The sequence below is a fragment of the Sciurus vulgaris genome (genome assembly GCF_902686455.1).
Source record: "Sciurus vulgaris genome assembly, chromosome: 9".
In the NCBI taxonomy this organism is placed as follows: domain Eukaryota; kingdom Metazoa; phylum Chordata; class Mammalia; order Rodentia; family Sciuridae; genus Sciurus; species Sciurus vulgaris.
In genome coordinates, this window is record NC_136469.1 from 30,813,961 (window position 1) to 30,831,682 (window position 17,722).

The window sequence follows — 17,722 nt, forward strand, 5'->3', positions numbered from 1 at the left end:
GAATACATACACCTACATATATATATATATATATATATATATATATATATATATATATATATATATAAAACACACACACACACACACACACTTGTGTATATATGACCAGTCTTTTTATTTGGTCAGATGTGTTCCTGATTAATTTGTTTTAATGAAACTTGGACTGGAAGCTTCCCCTGCTAAACATTTAGGGTTCGTTCTTGCCATATCTGAAGGAGTCATGTATAATGTTTGCTGAGCCAACATGGTTTATTCAGAGAATGAACTAAATCTGGTGTTGAGTGATCCTTCCTCAGCTGTATGCATAGATAGACCTGAGCTTGGGAGTCAACTGGTCACTACGTTTACACTGACATGTGTCTTGTTAATATTTATACTTTGAGGAGATTCAGTCAAAATACAAAAAAATACCAATCTATTTTATGTCTGAAAGTTTTAACCAATTTTTACCTAATTTGGTTATAAAAGTCATAGTTTCTTTGATTAATAATCTGCTGTATTTTTCTTCCTAACAGCTGTGCTTATTCTAGTACAAAGTAGTTTAAATTTTAAAAATTATTTACATTTAGCTATGCATCTAAGCTGATGACAATTTTGGCTTATTAAACTTTTTTGGTAATGAAATAGCTAACAGTGATTTAGATTCTTATGCATTTTAAGACATAAGAAAAAAACTTAATATTACTAGATTTATAAATAAAATACTTTCTCATTATTGATATGTTTGTGGTCTTCAAAGTCATGTCTACTAATTTACCACTGAGTAAGTTTAGGTGACTTCTTTATTCTAGGAAGAATTTGGCTATAATGCAGATACCCAGAAGCTGCTGGCTAAAAATGGAGAGACTCTTCTTGGGGCCATTAATTTTTTCATTGCTAGTGTGAACACACTGGTGAATAAAACAATTGAAGATACATTAATGACTGTGAAACAATATGAAAGTGCCAGGTAGGTATGAAGTTTCTCTATATTGTCTCTTTTTACAGATGGCACATAATTCAGTTAAAAGTTTTGGTTGCAAAGAACAGAAACCAACTTCGTCTAATAAGGGTTAAAAAAGAATGTATTGGAAGCAGAACAAGATTCTGGAAAATAGGCAAGAAACAAAGCTAAATAATGCCTATGAGTGTCTGATCTGTACCCTGATCTGTGTGCCCCTGATACTTGCTGCTACCACAGTTCCCAGAAGTAGTTTCCAGTAGGCCTCTGAATACTTGCTTCATTGCTTTGGGAATGTCCAGTGGAGCCTTGGTAGTGTGTCCAAACCTTGCCCGCTAGGGAGTAGGGAAATGGAGGATCTTCCAGCTCCACCTTCCTTAGAAGAGCACAGGGCCCTGTGGCCTTCCTTCCAGAGCCTCTTATAGCCTGGCCTCAGTTCACCTTTCACCTGGATTACCTTCCACCCTCATTACCACTTCCACTGGCATTACCTGTGCTTCCCAGTGTGAGCAGTCCCACTGCTTCCACCGCAGCCAGTCCTGCACTTTCAGTTCCCTCCTGAATATACAAGCTCATTGCTGACACCAGGATTTTGTGAACATCATGTGCAGATACCCGCACCCGATTTTCATTTATCCAGGTTGACCAACCTTCAAACTCTTTTCATGTTTTACTTTATATTTGCCTTATATTTTGGTAACTGTTTAGAACAGGCATTTTTATACATTCAGTTTCATATATATGCATATATATAATTTTCGTATCATGACCATTTTGGTTAGGTGTATAGCATGCACATTAATAAGTTAATGTCTAAAAAATAGCAAACCTATAATAACATTTTTCAGCTTTTGATTCCAGGCTCAATGCCTTCCGTATATGCCCTGCCACTTTTATGTAAGTATCAGTCTAGTCTCCTTTGAGTTCTTCCCTCCCACCCCCAACACTTAAAATGATTATTTTCCATTACACTTTTCATAGCTTAATTAAAGATGGGTGCAAACTGTAACCTTTTAAAAGCATAACTTTACTTTTTGACCATTTGCCCTAGTTTTAAATATGTGCATTGAGAATTCCAGGCTCATCTAGCCTTTTGGAGTTGAGTGCTTATTCTTATGTATTTCCTTATTACTTAATTAAGTAAAAGCCAGAATACTTTAAAAAGTTGATTTTTGATCATTTCACAAGAAGAGATTCTTCTGATTAATTAGAACTTTGTGGCTTATTTAGGTTTAGGCCTTGGTTTTTTACTTTTCTTTATTGTTTGAATTATTTACTAACGTGGTATTAAAATCAAAAGGTAGGGGGAAAAAAGAAACAGAACAAATTTATTAATAGACTATCCTTCAACAACCCTGAAGGAATTCATCAGTGAGATACCTATAATGGAAATCCCTTCAGTAATTGGTTTTCCAGTCTCCATTTAAATCCTTTCATGGACATGGTATTTTTCAAAGGAAACATTGTGTATGTGAATGAAACATTTCAGTTCTATAAGTTCTATTTGTTACTTTTCTATAAATTTATCTGTTCCGTACATAATGACTTAATTTGTTAAAAATGAATATTCTTTTTACGGCTTTCATCATTTTAAACTTATTACTTTCTAGTCTTTTTGATTATTCTGATATTTACAAGTTTTGAAAGTAGAAAATTCTTTTGTAGTGTTCCAAAAGTAAACCCCACCATCTCCTAGTTAGTAACTATGTGAATCTGGTTTGTGTCTCAACTTCAAAATTGTCTACCTATTCTGAGATATTTTAGTTACTTAACATATAGTGTTTTTCTCTTCAACCTTTCTTTTTCTTTCTTCTTTTTTTTTTTTAAACCTTAAATAACATTTTTTTCTTCTTTTCTCTAGGCGTTATTTCTAGCATGACTTTAAAAATATTAGTCCATACTTCAAAAAGCAAGAATTATCAGCGAAGCCACTATTCACACATAAAACAATTTATATTTATTATAGAAGAGGAAAGTAAGGCTAGGGGTTACATGCTTTGCTCACAGTAGTCAGTTTCAAAGCCAAGACAGGAACCCATTTTACCCTTTTACACTTGACCAATAGATGTTAAGCTTGAACTAGATTCCTCTAAAATTTTGGTAGAACACTTGCCTAGCATTCATAAAGCCCTGGGTTCAGGACAAAAAGGAAAAACAAACAAGTAAAAACAGATAGTGATTTTTTTATTAAAAAATAAAAGCCAGGCGTGGTGGCATATGCCTATAATCCCAGCAACTCAGAAGCCTGGGGCAGGAGGATCTCAAGTTCAAAGCCAGTCTCAGCAACAGAGAGGCACTAAACTCAGTGAGACCCTGTCTCAAAATAAAATACCAAAAAAAAAAAAAAAATAGGGTTGGGGATATGCTCAGTGGTCAAGTGCCCCTGATTTCAATCCCTGGTAACCTCTCCCTGCCCCCCAAATAAATAAATAATAAAAATGAGATTTTGCATGTAATTATGAAAAGTAATATTTACATTTTATAATGAAAAGCCTCCCTTGAAGTATAATATGGTATAAGATCTCAGTTTATATGATATTTAGATTTGTTTGGAACGTCTAAACAAAATTATGAATCAAGTTCTGTGTACTTGATAGCTGGTTACTTAAGGAAGCCTCAGACAACCTCTCTGTGCACTTTACAAACTACACCAGTCTCACTATATAATTTATCCTTTTTTATTCAAATTTTAATATATGCTCTTTAAGCTTAGATTGAGATTTGACTTTTTATGAAGTATCAAGGAATTGGCTAGTTTTAAAACTGAAACATTGGCTACCAAAGGATAATATTCAAAAAGAATTCAAGATTAAAAGTTTCTCAGTAGCTGAATTTTCTTCTCTGTCAAAACCAGAATTTACTGACTTTTAGGGCAAAGGTCATCTATTTGATCAGCACAAAAAATGGTAATTTAGACAAATGCCCGGGTGGCCTTTTAATGCTCCCTATTATGCATTGTTGTACAAGTATTTCCTAGCCCTCTGGTGCTTCGAGTTAGAAAATCTTATAACAGCCCATTCAGCACTTCTCCACAGCAGCACCAACAAGGGAGGCAATTGTGGTAAAGACTTCTCAAATGTGGACACCTGTTCTTTAGAAGTTTTACATAAGCCATAAAGTAACCATCACTAACTTTGTTGGTGCAGACCCAGTACAGACTGGCAACCTTGAAGTGAAGAGTTGCTTTTTGAAAACCTAGTGCCCTTCCCTTCTTGGTGGTCATGAACTCTGTTAGAGAAGCTTTTATGGGAACTTGTACTTTGATACCTTCTACAAACTCAATGTAAAAATTAAGAAATTTGAGGTCAGTATTTAACTTTGATTATGTGTGAATTTAATCACTGCTGTTTAGATGTGTGCTCCAAGGCTATTGAAAGATGTTTCTTAGGTTAAATCACCACATACTACCATTTATTTTAGTTCTACTTTTTCCTTTTATTTCTTTGTTTTTAGTTGTTTGCTCCTAGTTATTCCCGTTTTTGTTTTTGTTTTCAGGTTTACAAATTTATATTCTCACTTCTTATTTATTAGTCCATTGTGAACATTTTCCTTCCCGTGTCATTAGATAGAACTTAAATGACTATACCATAGCTACCCCACTTCTAATTTTGCCATAATAATAAACATTCTGAAAGTTTTAGTTATTACCATGTGTCATAACACACACACACACATATGGTTTTGTGGAGATTATTATTTCCATTCATAGACAAAAAATAGGAACACAAAGGCATGCAGTACTAGTTAAAGACATTAGAAGTATTAAAGGGCAGAGTTTGACTACTGAACCCATGGATTTAACTGTTAAGTCTTTTGTAGCTGTCTTTTTAGCTCCACTGCATGTCCATGGTCTTCTAATTGGTTTCCTTGCTTCTGTTCTTAATTGTCTATTCCAGTCCATCCTGCATTCCTTAGACTACCACTAGAGTGATTTTTCTACCCTGAACAAACAGAATCATGTCCCTTTCACGTCAGATCAAAATTCTTCAGTAGCCTCCCATCACGTGTCCTACTGGGTTAAATCTGAACTGTTTAGCAGGGCCTGTAGGGCTGCTTCATCTCAATCCTACCTACCTGTCTGACTTTAGTTCCTCTCATTATCATGTTCTAACTTCAGGTTGTAACATACTGAATTAATTCCTAAATGTGTAATGGTGTCTATGCCTTTGCAACATGGCTGTTCTCTTCCTGGAATATTCTACCAGTTTCCCTGCCCTAATCAAGCAAGTAAGCTTTTACCATCCTTCAAATTTTAATTATAGCATTTTAATTCTCCTCTGAGATGCCTTTTCAGATACCTACTTACTTCATTCTTCCTCTTGATCTCCATTATTCCTTACTTCCCCCATGGTAGTTGTTTTTTTTTGCAAGCTTGTGCAAGCTTGTCCTTCTCTAGACAGCAGGCTTCTTGGGGATAAACTTACTGCTCAAATTTCCAGCTCTACATTAAAGCATAATGAGTGAAACACAGAAGGTGCTCACTTGATAATTGTTGAGTGAATCAGTATATCTGCTAATGAATGATTATCTTCATTTGACCCTGAAAAATCAAGTTTCTTAAGTTCAGTATGAGTTCAGAATAAATTAGGCTCAGTGGGAGAGAGTGAAATATTCTTTCTCAAGTGAAATATACAATATAGTTTGTGTAATTTAAAGTATTCCTAATTCTCAGACTGGAGATGTGACTCATACTGTCTGAATAAAAAGCTTTAGTTTGGGGGCATAAGCTTTGCGATTCTGATTTTGATTAAACTAGAGGTCTCTCTGCTGCTTCTTGGCTAAGTACTGAATAGTCAAGGCTGATAGATGAATCACTTTAATAAGAGTTCTGTGAGAGAGGTATTATGAGGTGCTATGGGACCACAGAGTGATGGTAGTAAGGTCTAGTCAATTAATGGTGGTAGAATATTCAGTAAGGCATTTCACAGAAAGCAGGCCTTAAGTACTCCTAAGATGGCATTGTCACATTTTAAAAACTGATTGTATAGAAGTCTAGCTAGAGCTGGGTTATGTTGTAGTAGCCAGTGTGTCTGTTGAGAACTTGAAACATGGTTAGTCTAAATTGCGATGTGATGGAAGTATAAGATACACAATGAATTTCAAAGACTTAGTTTTTAGTTCCCAAATGTAAAGTAGCTTATTAACAATTTCTTGCATTGATTACATTTTGCAATGATAATACTTTAAATATATTGGATAAAATATGTTGCTTAAAAGCAGGTGTAATTAATCTTATTATTTTAATGTAGCTACTAGAAATTTAAATTATATATTTGGCTCTCCATTAGCTTTCTGTTTGCAAAGCTGACCTAGATCACACCTTGAGGTCTGCTGACCCTGTTGTAACTTCTTTTTGTCTGTTGGTTTTAGTATGGCATTCTAATGACTACTGTGCCTCATCAGTGTTCATCAGTTAACATGGAGGATCCATCTCTGCTCTTGATCTTATATTCACATCTGTTAGGTTTTTGACATCTATATTCTTTAAACTGGTTTTTAAATTTTGGAAATTACTTGTTTGGTTAATAGTGTACTTTGTGAGAAATAGTTTTTGAGATTAAGAAGCAGCTTTTCTCCTGGGCATGGTGGGAACACGGCTCAGGCAAAAGGATCACGAGTTCACAGCTAGCCTCAGCAACTTAGCAAGGCCCTGAGAGACCTTGTCTCTAAACAAAATATAAAAATGGGCTGGGGATGTGACTCAGTGGTTAAGCACCCCTGGGTTCAGTCCCTAGTACCCCCAAAAAAAAAAAAAGCAGCAGCCTTTCCCCCACATTGTAGGTTGTTTTTTTTTTTTTTTCCTTTCCCTCCTTTTACTTTTTTCTTTTTTTTTTTTTTTCCTTTTTTTGTATAATGCATACTAGGCAAGCACTCTACTACTGAGCCACTTTTAATAGCTCTTTGTTTTTTAAGGAAGTAACGAATTTATTTCAAAAGCATAAGGTATGGAACCTGTATGAATACTTTATATATCATCATGTAAAATGACACTGAATATTGTGTTTTCCAGCCCATCTTCCGAACATATATATTCCTTTATTTTGTTGTATACATCACATATTCTCTTCTTTCCAGGATCGAATATGATGCATATCGCACTGATTTAGAAGAACTGAATCTTGGACCACGTGATGCAAACACCCTGCCAAAAATTGAGCAGTCACAACATCTGTTCCAAGCACATAAGGAAAAATATGATAAAATGCGCAATGATGTTTCCATCAAATTGAAATTTCTAGAAGAAAATAAGGTAAATTTATTCTTTACTTCTGACATCTTTCTGTGGAGTTTTATAATAAAGTCACCCTAAAGAGATAAATGGAAAGATTTTTGTTTCTATTAATTGTTTTGTAACAATCACAAGAAGGACTTCCATGTATAATCACTGTTTGAGTTTTAAGAAGAATATTACCTTTCTGTCATAAAAGTCATTAACTATCCTGTCCAGTCTTTCATATATAACAGTTGGCAAAAAAAAAAAAAAAATGATGTTCAATCCTTGATCTTCAGATTGGTGTTGGTAGCATAAGATTTAAATAGTTAATGTTAGCTTCTGCTCTGAATAATTTGAAACCTTTTTATTAATGGTGGGTACGGATTTCAGAAAGAAATTACAACATTCTCCCTAGTAAGTTGTAAATGAGGAATGACTGAAAGGTTCAATATAGGGCTGCAGTTAGCATAACTGAAAAGGAATAAACCAGGAAATGAATTTGCCACATTGTTTTCATATAACATGAGCACATTAAAAGACAATAGTCCAGGCCCAGTGGTATACACTGTAATCCCAGGGACCAGAGAGGTAGAAAGGCAGGAGAATTGCAAATTCAAGCCTAGCTCCAGCAACTTAGCAAGACCCTGACTCAAAATAAAAATAAGAAACAGCGGGGGATGTCCCTCTGTGGCAGAGCACCCCTGAGTTAAAAGACAGACAGACAGACTATAGTAATGAGATGGATCTGCTGTAGGCTTTACCTGGTGATGGACTCATGTAATAATAGGGGCTCCTGCGTTTTGGTTTAAGTAAAGGACAGGTTCCCGTATTTGGCATGTATACTCAGTTTTGTGTGGCGGACTGCAGTTGTGGAAAGGCGAGAACCAGTAGTGTGCATACTATAGCATAGACAGCTCAGTCCTCTGCAGACGGCTCTCACCATCGCACAGAAGTAGAAGTCCTGCACTTTTTACATCCTCTGAAGTCTGTCTGTATTTATTGTATTTTATTTTTTTGTGTGCTGGGGATTGAACCCAAGACTTCGCACATAATAGGCAAGCACTCTACCACTAAGTTCCATCCCCGTCCTTCTCTGAAGTCTTGGAAACAGTACTGTTTACATTCTCCTCCATGACATCAAAGGGCTATATTAAATTACTGTCTGTTGATAGCTTCTTGTTTTCCTTAGCATTTTCTTTGAAACTCATGACTGCCGTAAAGTCTGTAGAATACTACATTTCTTCGATATCTACCAAGTCCAGCAGTGTCATTTTGTAACTCCTGTGGGTGAAAACTACTCACCTGAAAACATTATAGTGACAGGAGAGGTAATTATTAGGTTGTTCAGTATCATTCAGATAAGAGCACAGCACAACCTTTTAGCAATCATTGGCTAGCATATAATGTTTGAATTCATTTAAATCATTTATTTATATATATTTTTATGTATATAATTATACTGTTCAGTATTTTGATGGATATGAATATATCCTTATTTAGATATATAAATATGAAAATATGTTGATATTCTGTACTATCATCACTGTACAGAGTAGTGCTAAAAAGAGGCATGCAAGAAGAATATACATATTAAATAAAGAAGTTGTCTAACAGTGAAATATAAAATTCAAGATTCATTTTAAAAGAAGAGAGAATTAGAGGATAATTGGAATCCAAATTGTACCACGCATTGAGCACACACACTTTGAATCAAGGCCTCACAAGGCATGCATACTGTACTTATGTGAGGGAAAATGGAAACACCTTCATAGCGAGTCAGGTCATCTCCATGATTTATAAATGTCAGTCATAGGGGTCTCACTTCCACCTTTATCTTGTGAGCAACGAGGAATCATTTTAAAGTTGGGCAAAACAGGAAAAAAAAAAAATTTAGAAAGACCCTTCAGTCACCATTGTTTTAAGGAAGAAGGAAAATAGAAGTATGCAAACCAATGAGAAATCTTTTTTTATAACTAAATGAAATGATTAAGAACCTGAACTTGGGTCATTGCAATAGCAACAGAATGGAAAGAACATAATGTTAAGGCAGAATGACAGGATTGGAAAATCAAAATAGGAAGCTGGTTTGGCTTGCAGGGAATAAGGATGAAGGATGGAGATTTTTTTGTTTGACCCAGTGTTTAATTTGAGATGATGAGAAAATATTCAAGTGGAAACAGTTGGTAGGAAGTTGGTGATGTATGTTTGGGAGTTTGGATGAGAGTCTTAAGATAAAGGTTTGGAAGATGGCTTTGAAATAATGTCATTATCACATCTTCTTGATTATACAATGAAAATAGAAAATTGCTTCTATTCTCAAGGGCTCTATATGCCTTAATCCACTTAGGCTGTTATAACAAAGCACCATAAATTGCATAGCTTATAGATAAGAGTAATTTGTTTCTCCAGCCCTGGAAACAGAAGTCTTGAGATCAAGGCATCGAAGATATAGAGTATGGTGAGGGCTGACTTCCAGTCATAGATGGCTCTTACTTGCTGTGCCCTTACATGTTGGAAGGAGGAAGCAGTCTCTCTCAGGCCTTTTATAGAAAGGCTCTAATCTCACTCATGAGAACTCTATCCCATGGGACCTGATCACCTCCCAAAGACCCTGCGTGCTAATATCATTGCCTTGGGGGTGAAGGTTTCAACATAGGAATTTAGAAGGGGTACACAATACTCATATCATAGCAGGAAATGGCCTGAGACATTCTTTGTTTTGGCTTTCCGCGGTTGTCATCAAATTGTCATTTCAATTTGAACTCAGTAATCAGCTGTGTCTAAAATAAAATCTGTATAGAAACTTTGGTCTTTTATCTTTTTGATTTAACTCTTCAAAACTCTAAGGAGATATTGTCAATCTATTGTTTTAAGCAATAACTATAAAATTTGGATGAAGACTTAGAGAACTTTTCTTTGTAGAAGACTGTAAGAGAACTTTGTTTTTGTTATTGTTGTTGAGCAACCTTTACCTTTTTTTTTTTTTTTTTTTTGCAATACTGGGGATCGAACTCAGGGCCTTGTGTTTGCAAGGCAAGCACTCTACCTGCTGAGCTATCTCCACAGCCCCACCCTTTCATTTTTAATAGTTTAAAGGAAGAGCAAGCTTTCGGCCCTGGGAACTGTCTGTTGCCCCTGTTTGCTTTCTTGAAAGTTTGGAATACCTCAACTCTGCTTTTGTTTTTGTTTTTTTTTTTTTTCTTTTGTAAAGCTGAATTTGTACCTTAATGTCTCTGCTACACAGTTATCAGATAATCTACTTAGCATTTGAATTTTAACAAATATTTCTTCCAATTTCTTACATATTATATATTGATTTTTCAAAAAGCAAACCGAGGGTTGGGGATATAGCTCAGTTAGTAGAGTGCTTGCCTTGCAAGCACAAGGCCCTGGGTTCAAATCCCCAGCACTGCAAAAAAAAAAAAGGCAAACTGAAACATCATTGAGAGTGCTGTTTTGAATTTGACGATGTCCTAAAGACCTAGTTTTGCAGTTCTTCATACCCCTCTTTAGGGGAAGGGATGCTCTGTTGGTTCTCCTAGCATCATTCTTGGAGTTCTTTCTGCAGTAACATTGCTCACCAGGCAAGTGTTCTACCACTGAGCTACATCCCCAGCCCATCCTTTTTTCTAAAATGAGGAGCCAGATAACTGGACAACAGTTCATAAAGTAAAAGCATAAAATCCTTGAGTGTGAAACTAAGTCAGTCCTGTGATTATAGTAATAATTTTAGTCTTTAGTGTTTTGTTGGTTCCTTTTTAGAACTTTTCTCTTTTTATTTTTATGAGGTAGATCAGGAGCTGGGTTCTGAGCTGTATTTTAGAAATTGAGGTGTTTATAGTATGTACTTAGTCTAGCTTTCCTTCCCTCTGGCAAAACAAAGAGGGATAGTATGTAAGATACACATGTTCCTTTGTACATGTATTAATACTAAGTGATATACTTTTCTGTATACATGTATTAATACTAAGTGATATACTTATCTGTATATTTTATCCTTAATAATAAACTTGAGTTCTACTATTTGTAATCTGTATTTTCTGTCTCTCCACCCCATTATATAGTTGTTTGCTTTTACCCTAAACAATCTTTATTAATCTCCGAAATTCTCTTCTTTGTTTACTAAACAGCATTTGAGTTGTATAGCACCAAAGAAATGGTCAGTTACACTCTTCTAATGTTTCTCCTTTCATCAGTGTTTCTCCTTTTGGAGACTTTTAAATAATGTAACTTGAGCTATTTTGTGAGTAAAGGCAGTTTGTTTACTTATTATTGTGCCTTTCAAGGTTCAAAACGAGACACAGTCTGTTTTTGTAAGGACAAAGAGACCAGACACTGCTGGAGCTTCGCAGACCTCATGATGCCTGGCATGGTGTTAAGTGTATCGTAGTCATTCAAGCAGGTGCATGTTTGTATTTTTCCCCAAATCAGAGGTGCACTGCAAGAACCTGAAGGATGGGGAAGTGAAGGAGATCAGCAGCAGGAGGTAGCGGAGTGAATCCCGAGTGCCTCACTCCGCTGTAGTGAGAGCAGAGCATACTCTCTCAGAAATGCTGTTGTTGTCTGCAGCATTTGCTGTTTGCATAGAAAGTGGTAGAGAAAAATAGTGCCATCAACAGAAGCAACTCGTGCTGATTTTTTAAAAACAATTTTATGTGGTTTGAAACTATATAGGATGTAAAAAAAAAAAAAAAATTCCCCTTAAGATTACTACCCTTTAACTTGGGAATGATAAATCTCTTTTTAGGGCTATAAGTATCTTGGGGAAGTGGGGACCTGAATGCCTCAAAACAGCCAGTAAAGCAGTTTAGGGTATAAATATGAAAAAGTAATGATTTTGTTATATTTTTATTGTAAGATAAAGTATACTCTAATATTAATTAACTGTAACCATTAAGTGGAGGTTTATTTCATTATTTGATATTTTAGTAACTTAAAGGATGACAAAAACAGACTTAAGATCTGCTTTTATCATGAACAAACTCAAGATCTATCCTGGATTAGTATAATTAATTAAAAACATTTTTTTCTTAAAAATTCAAGTTATTCTGAATCTTAGGTTGATATATATAAAAAGAGTGGTTTTCACACACAGTATCTTGTATATAATCACAATACCATAATATTCCTGTGTACTATAATTTCTAGTATTTAATGCATCACTTCCTTTCTAATATATTACACATTTGTTTCTTAATTTTTTAGAGAAAAATCCAGGGAATTAAATCTAGTGGTTAGACAGGATAAAAAGGAATAGAATGTAGAGAATAGAAAAATCAAGAATGGGTAAACATACTGATGTAATATGAGATAGCTAGATAGAGTTGTATAAAAGGTTATTCAAGTAAGTACCATAATAGGAAGTGTGCAAAGCCTAGTTTTTGTTTTTGTTTTTTAAATACACCATGTAGGTTTGGAAAAGTTTGAAGGAAGGACAGAGATAATCTTTTCTTACTAATAGTTCTCTTTGAGAAGAAAAAAATATAAACCTCTAAATTTATTTTCATCTTATTTTTTTCAGTGATGGGGGCCCTTGGGCCTCAAGTCGACTAGGCAACCACTGTACCATTGAGCCACACCTCCAGCCTAAATTTTAAAAATGATAATTGGTACTAGAGTTTAAGGAGCATGTTAATCATTACCTAATATGAATAAGCAGATACATTCTTGAAATCTTTTTCCCCATTGTCAAAAGAAGCCTAACTTTTTACTTCTTGCTTTCAAAATATTCATATTAATGACTTAATGTCATATTTATATCCATAACTGGAGGCACAACAGTGGTACTTAGTATATATGCTCATATAGGTTGAGTGAAGTTAAGTTATAGAGGTAAAAGGACCCTATTTAGTTCTAAATTTAAAAATAAATGGATTGAAGTTTCTAAGTGCAGTAGGTAACTATGGAGCTAGTATTGCTGGACACAAGAGAAACTATCTTTCAACACTGTGTCAAATATAATCATCCATGTTAGGATCCTGAAAAATGTTCCCTTATTCATGCCATTTTACTTCCTGAGTACATTTATCCTGTAATTTGATGTTATTTTATGTTGTTATTGTTCTCTCTTTTTAATCCATTCAACAAACATTTACAAAGTATCTACCTGTACCTTGTGCCAGGAAGTGTTCTGGATATTGATGATACCTGTTGAACAAAAGTAAACACAGTTCTACCCTGGAAGAGCTGATAGCCTAGTAAGGGAAACAGTCTTAGTCAAATCACATCAAAAAATATGTATAAAATTTTAGGCATGATTGGTGGTCGGTTAAGTAGTCTTCCATGAGGGAGTGATGTTGAACATTAACACCTTAACTATGTAAGTGAGTAGCAGAAAATATTCCAGATAGAAAGAATAGCATGTAGAGCAGCCCTGTGGCAGCAGGGGCTGTGTTAAGTTCCAAAAGTGAAGGTGTGTAGAGCTCTAGACAAGGCTGGAGAGGTGCGTGAGGGCAGATCAGGACTGAAACTAAGAGGAGGTTTGCTTTATTATCTCTTTATTGCTTTCGGGAAGCCCCCAAAAGAATTCTTAGCATATGCTAGTTGTAAAATATGGAGGACAGATTATAGCAGGACCTAAGAATGAATACAGTAGTTAGGAAAGAGATCAGAGCTTAGATTAGGGTGATAATAGTAGAAATGAAATGAACTAAAGGTTTCAAGAGATAAACAGGTAACAGGTAAAATAAAATACATGTGAAATAATAGGAGCAGATTGGTGTGTAATGAGTATGTTTGACATTTTCTTTCTTTATTCAGTAAATATTCATGGGTTGCTTTTTATGTACCAGCCACTGGGTTAGGGAACAGAGGCATAACAGTCTTATCTTTATAGAGCCTAAAATCAAGAAGGGAAAACAGGTATCACATACATACAAGTAGGCATTACATAATATCAAACAATTACATACATACAAGATATGGCATATATTGTAAAGGGAAAATTCAAGGAATCGTGTGAAGTTCCACATATTAAAAAATAAGATATCTTTTAAAAAAAAAAAAGGAAAAGAAGTACAGCTAGAAGATGTTTGTTTTTCAAATAGCATGCTTTACCATTTCCCAAAACAAGGCTCAGAATAAATTTCTATTTTCCAAATATAATCAGAGCCTATCATTTTCCTCTGCTTTAAAATCCAATGATCAGTTCTGTGTTGGAGAAAATAGAAAAATAACTAACTTGCTAGGACATGAGCTGCCTCTATCATTCTTAAATGACATTCTTAAATGACAAATAACATGATATAGTGCTCTTCATTTATATGAGAAAGTATTTTCACATTTGGTCTGTGTTTGCAGAAGCAAACACTGGTTTAGAATCTTTTGTTCTAAACCCACATGGAGGAGGAAATCTGCTATAGCTTGCATTGCCTCTTTTCTCTCTTTAGAAATGAGGCAGAAATTAACTGTATATAAACCAAAAAGAACTGGGCATGGGGAGGTGGGGGGCGGATTGCAAGTTGTGGATTGATTTTGAAATCAGACTCCTCCAAGCCATACCTATCCAAAATCAAGGTAATTTGCAGTCATCTGAGGATGAGCAGGAAGGAAAGTCAGAGTGGGTGATGGGGAGGAGCACGCCTTGCTAACTCATGGTAGAGTTTTATTGTCAGTTGTGTTCAGATTTCCATCAAGGTGCTTTTTAAGAAGTTATTCCATACACAAGATTTAAAAGCCTTTCAGAATGATATTTTATAATCGTGAATTGGTGGTTTCATATATTTGACTGGGCTTTTGGCAGTCATTAAGCACTTAAATGTTTTCTGATCCTTTTTGGTCCAAAGTGATCAACTTGTGTACATGGTAGAATTGTAGTTTCAGGTTTCTGTTGTGTGTTAGTAGGGAGGAAACTGTGTGTGCCTTTCACTTTGAAAAGAATTCACTTAACAAAAATTTACTTCCTAACCACAATTGCTGTGATGTGTCCATTTCACAAAGTGCTGGGGTACCCATATATTCCTTAGATCCACGTTTCACTTACCTTGCCAGACTTGGGTATCACGCAAGTTGGTTTGCCAGGTTTTGTGATGTGGTTTGTAAGTCATCAGTGTGAGCTTTGAATAGATCACTTGTCGTGAACATTGGTTGAGTTGTTGCAGAGGTGCTGTAGCTTGTGGCTATGCTGTTGCTGCACTTTTTTGGTTCTTAGTTAAGGTTACAGTCTCTTCTCTTTGCTTAAAAGTAAAACCATTAATTAGTATTTCTGAGTAAAATCTCCAAAGACAATAGCAGTGTTCAAGAACTTGACTTTGCAGTGTTCCTTTTAACCTTTCCTGGAAATTCTCTCTAGTGACTCAGTACTTTCATGCTGACCATATCCTCCATGACTCATCTATATTCTATTTGATTAAAAGTTTAAAATTTGATAATAAGGTTTCTTTATTCCTTTCAAACTTAGTAGCATTCTGATTTTCTATCCTTAGTTCTTCCTATAAATTTTCAAGACTTTTTTTATTCATTACATTTTATAAGGTGCTTTTTTTATATTACTGTGTCTAATCCTGTCTTATCATGTACAAGCATGAAATAGAAGAAATATAGAATTTAATGAAGAAAAATGTTACTGTGGTCCCAAAAATACCTGCTAGGTGGTTTGATGAGCAGGATCACACAAAAATGGGTAATACACATAGGTAGAACAGAGTTGGGAACAAAATCCTGAAGAAACCCTCAACCAAATACTAATATGATTTGTAATGTTTGTTTTCTCCCTGCCCCCCGCCCCCCACCTTGGTTTACTCTGGGTTCACTTTGGGCAGTGACTGAAGGCCAGTGAACACAGCCTCCTGATCCCTGTGGTGACTTCATTGTCTACTCTTAGCCCTGTTTTGCCACTAGCACACACTTCTGTCAGGTCTGTTGCTGTTATCTGGTGTGGAATTTAGTGACCCACACCTGCGTGCCTAGTTCAACACCATCACCGCCACCACCCACTCTGGCGCCTTTTTGCCCCCTGGATTTCATGAGTACCTGAAGGTACAGGAACTAATTCTGAGCTTGAGATCAGGGGTGGGGTAAGGTTGCACAAGAAATTGTAGGCTGGGTGAGAAGACTACCCTGTATTCTCATGCGCCATTCCTGGGATCTTTCTACCCCTGAGTCTGTGTCTCTGGAATTCTGTGAGATTTTATGAAAGCGCATGCAGTCCTCTCAGACCCCTGGTTATCACTCCTCTGTTAGGTTAATGACAGGCTCCTAACTAGAGAATAACCTTCCTATCTGTCATATAATTGATGACAGGAAATACCCAATTTATTACCAGCTCTTTTAACTAAATTAATTTTAGACTAGGAATTCAGATGTTAATTTGAATGACCTAAGCAACTTTGTTTCATGGAGTAACTTGAATAATTCTCTCCCCTTCCCGCCCTGTGCATTACCATAGCACCAGGTCATCTTCAGTTAAAGCACAGAGCACACCGTGTGGTGCTGGGCACTTGCCTGCTGGTCTGGTTCTCTAGAGGAGAGCTTCATGGCTGAATTTGTAGAGCACCAAGCGTTAAGTTAGTCAGTGGACACTTAACTCATCTGTAAATGGTGGAAGCTGGTACGGATTTTGTATATAATTGTATCTCTAACCATATAATCTGTGATCTAAATCTTACTTCAGATCCCTGCTTTTAGTTAAGTACAGTGTGCGGTGCTGCTCAAAGTAAGGTTCTTAAAATAGCAGAAAGAGTAGATGGAAAGATAGCCCTAGAAAACAAGCCATATTGGTCACATCTAAACCTGAAGCAATCTCAAGAAAGGGAGGAAGGAAAAGAGGGAAGGGAGTGAACACTAAACTCATAGAGTCACAAAGACAGAGACATTTTGGCTATGAATGAGGAAATCTCTACATTCACATTTCCCCCCTTTTCTCTAAGGCAGTCGTATATATATTAATGTATTAGTCTCCCTGTGTTGTCCAGGCAGGTGGGAACCCCTGGGCTCAAGCCAGCCTCATGCCCAGCTGGGACTATAGGTGCCACTCTGCCCAACTCATATTCAGACTTTGTGTGTGGGGGGGGGGGGGTGGGCGGGGGTAGATTAAACCCAATTCAGAATTTTAATGCACTATTATATAAAAAATTGTGAGACATTACTGAAGTTCCATGACCCACTGTAATTAGATTTCACAGGTTGTGTTTTATCAGGTATTCTTTTCAAAAGAGAACAGCCTTTTTTTTCCTTCTTCCTTAGGACTTTTTTTTTTTTAACCTTCTACTTGTCAGTGTTTTGTTGAAACCTATCCCAGTGAGTCAGAAAAATAAAATCTATTCTTCCACCCCCACTTGCAGTTCCTATTTGTCTTTCCTTCTCTTGCTGCCTTTCCAGTGCCCACACCCATATTTTTGATAGTGTTTCTCTTTCTCAACCGGTAGCTGCTTTGACATGACAAGCATTTCCAAAGCTATTCTGAACTAATAAAATTATACTCCACAAACCTAGTAAAGGCCAAGACAGGTATACTTTTCTGCTTCTTATTCTGTAGTCTCTCGCTTCCTGGGAAAACATCAGTAGTGGGCAGAGAAAGTACATAACTGTCAATTTTGAAATAGGTCTAAAGAAAAGGGTCAACACTCACC

At 35.9% G+C, this 17,722-nt stretch overlaps 1 protein-coding gene across 4 annotated transcripts in view; it reads left to right on the top strand.

The window, feature by feature from the left end:
• Positions 1-17,722, top strand: part of ARFIP1 (ARF interacting protein 1) — a 104,917-nt gene that overhangs the window by 75,802 nt on the left and 11,393 nt on the right. For all 4 annotated transcript variants that reach the window (XM_079153441.1, XM_079153440.1, XM_079153443.1 and 1 more), the window contains 2 exons: positions 792-949; positions 7,016-7,190. In XM_079153441.1, the coding sequence (XP_079009567.1) occupies positions 792-949; positions 7,016-7,190 (333 nt within the window). The remainder of the gene's footprint in view (positions 1-791; positions 950-7,015; positions 7,191-17,722) is intronic.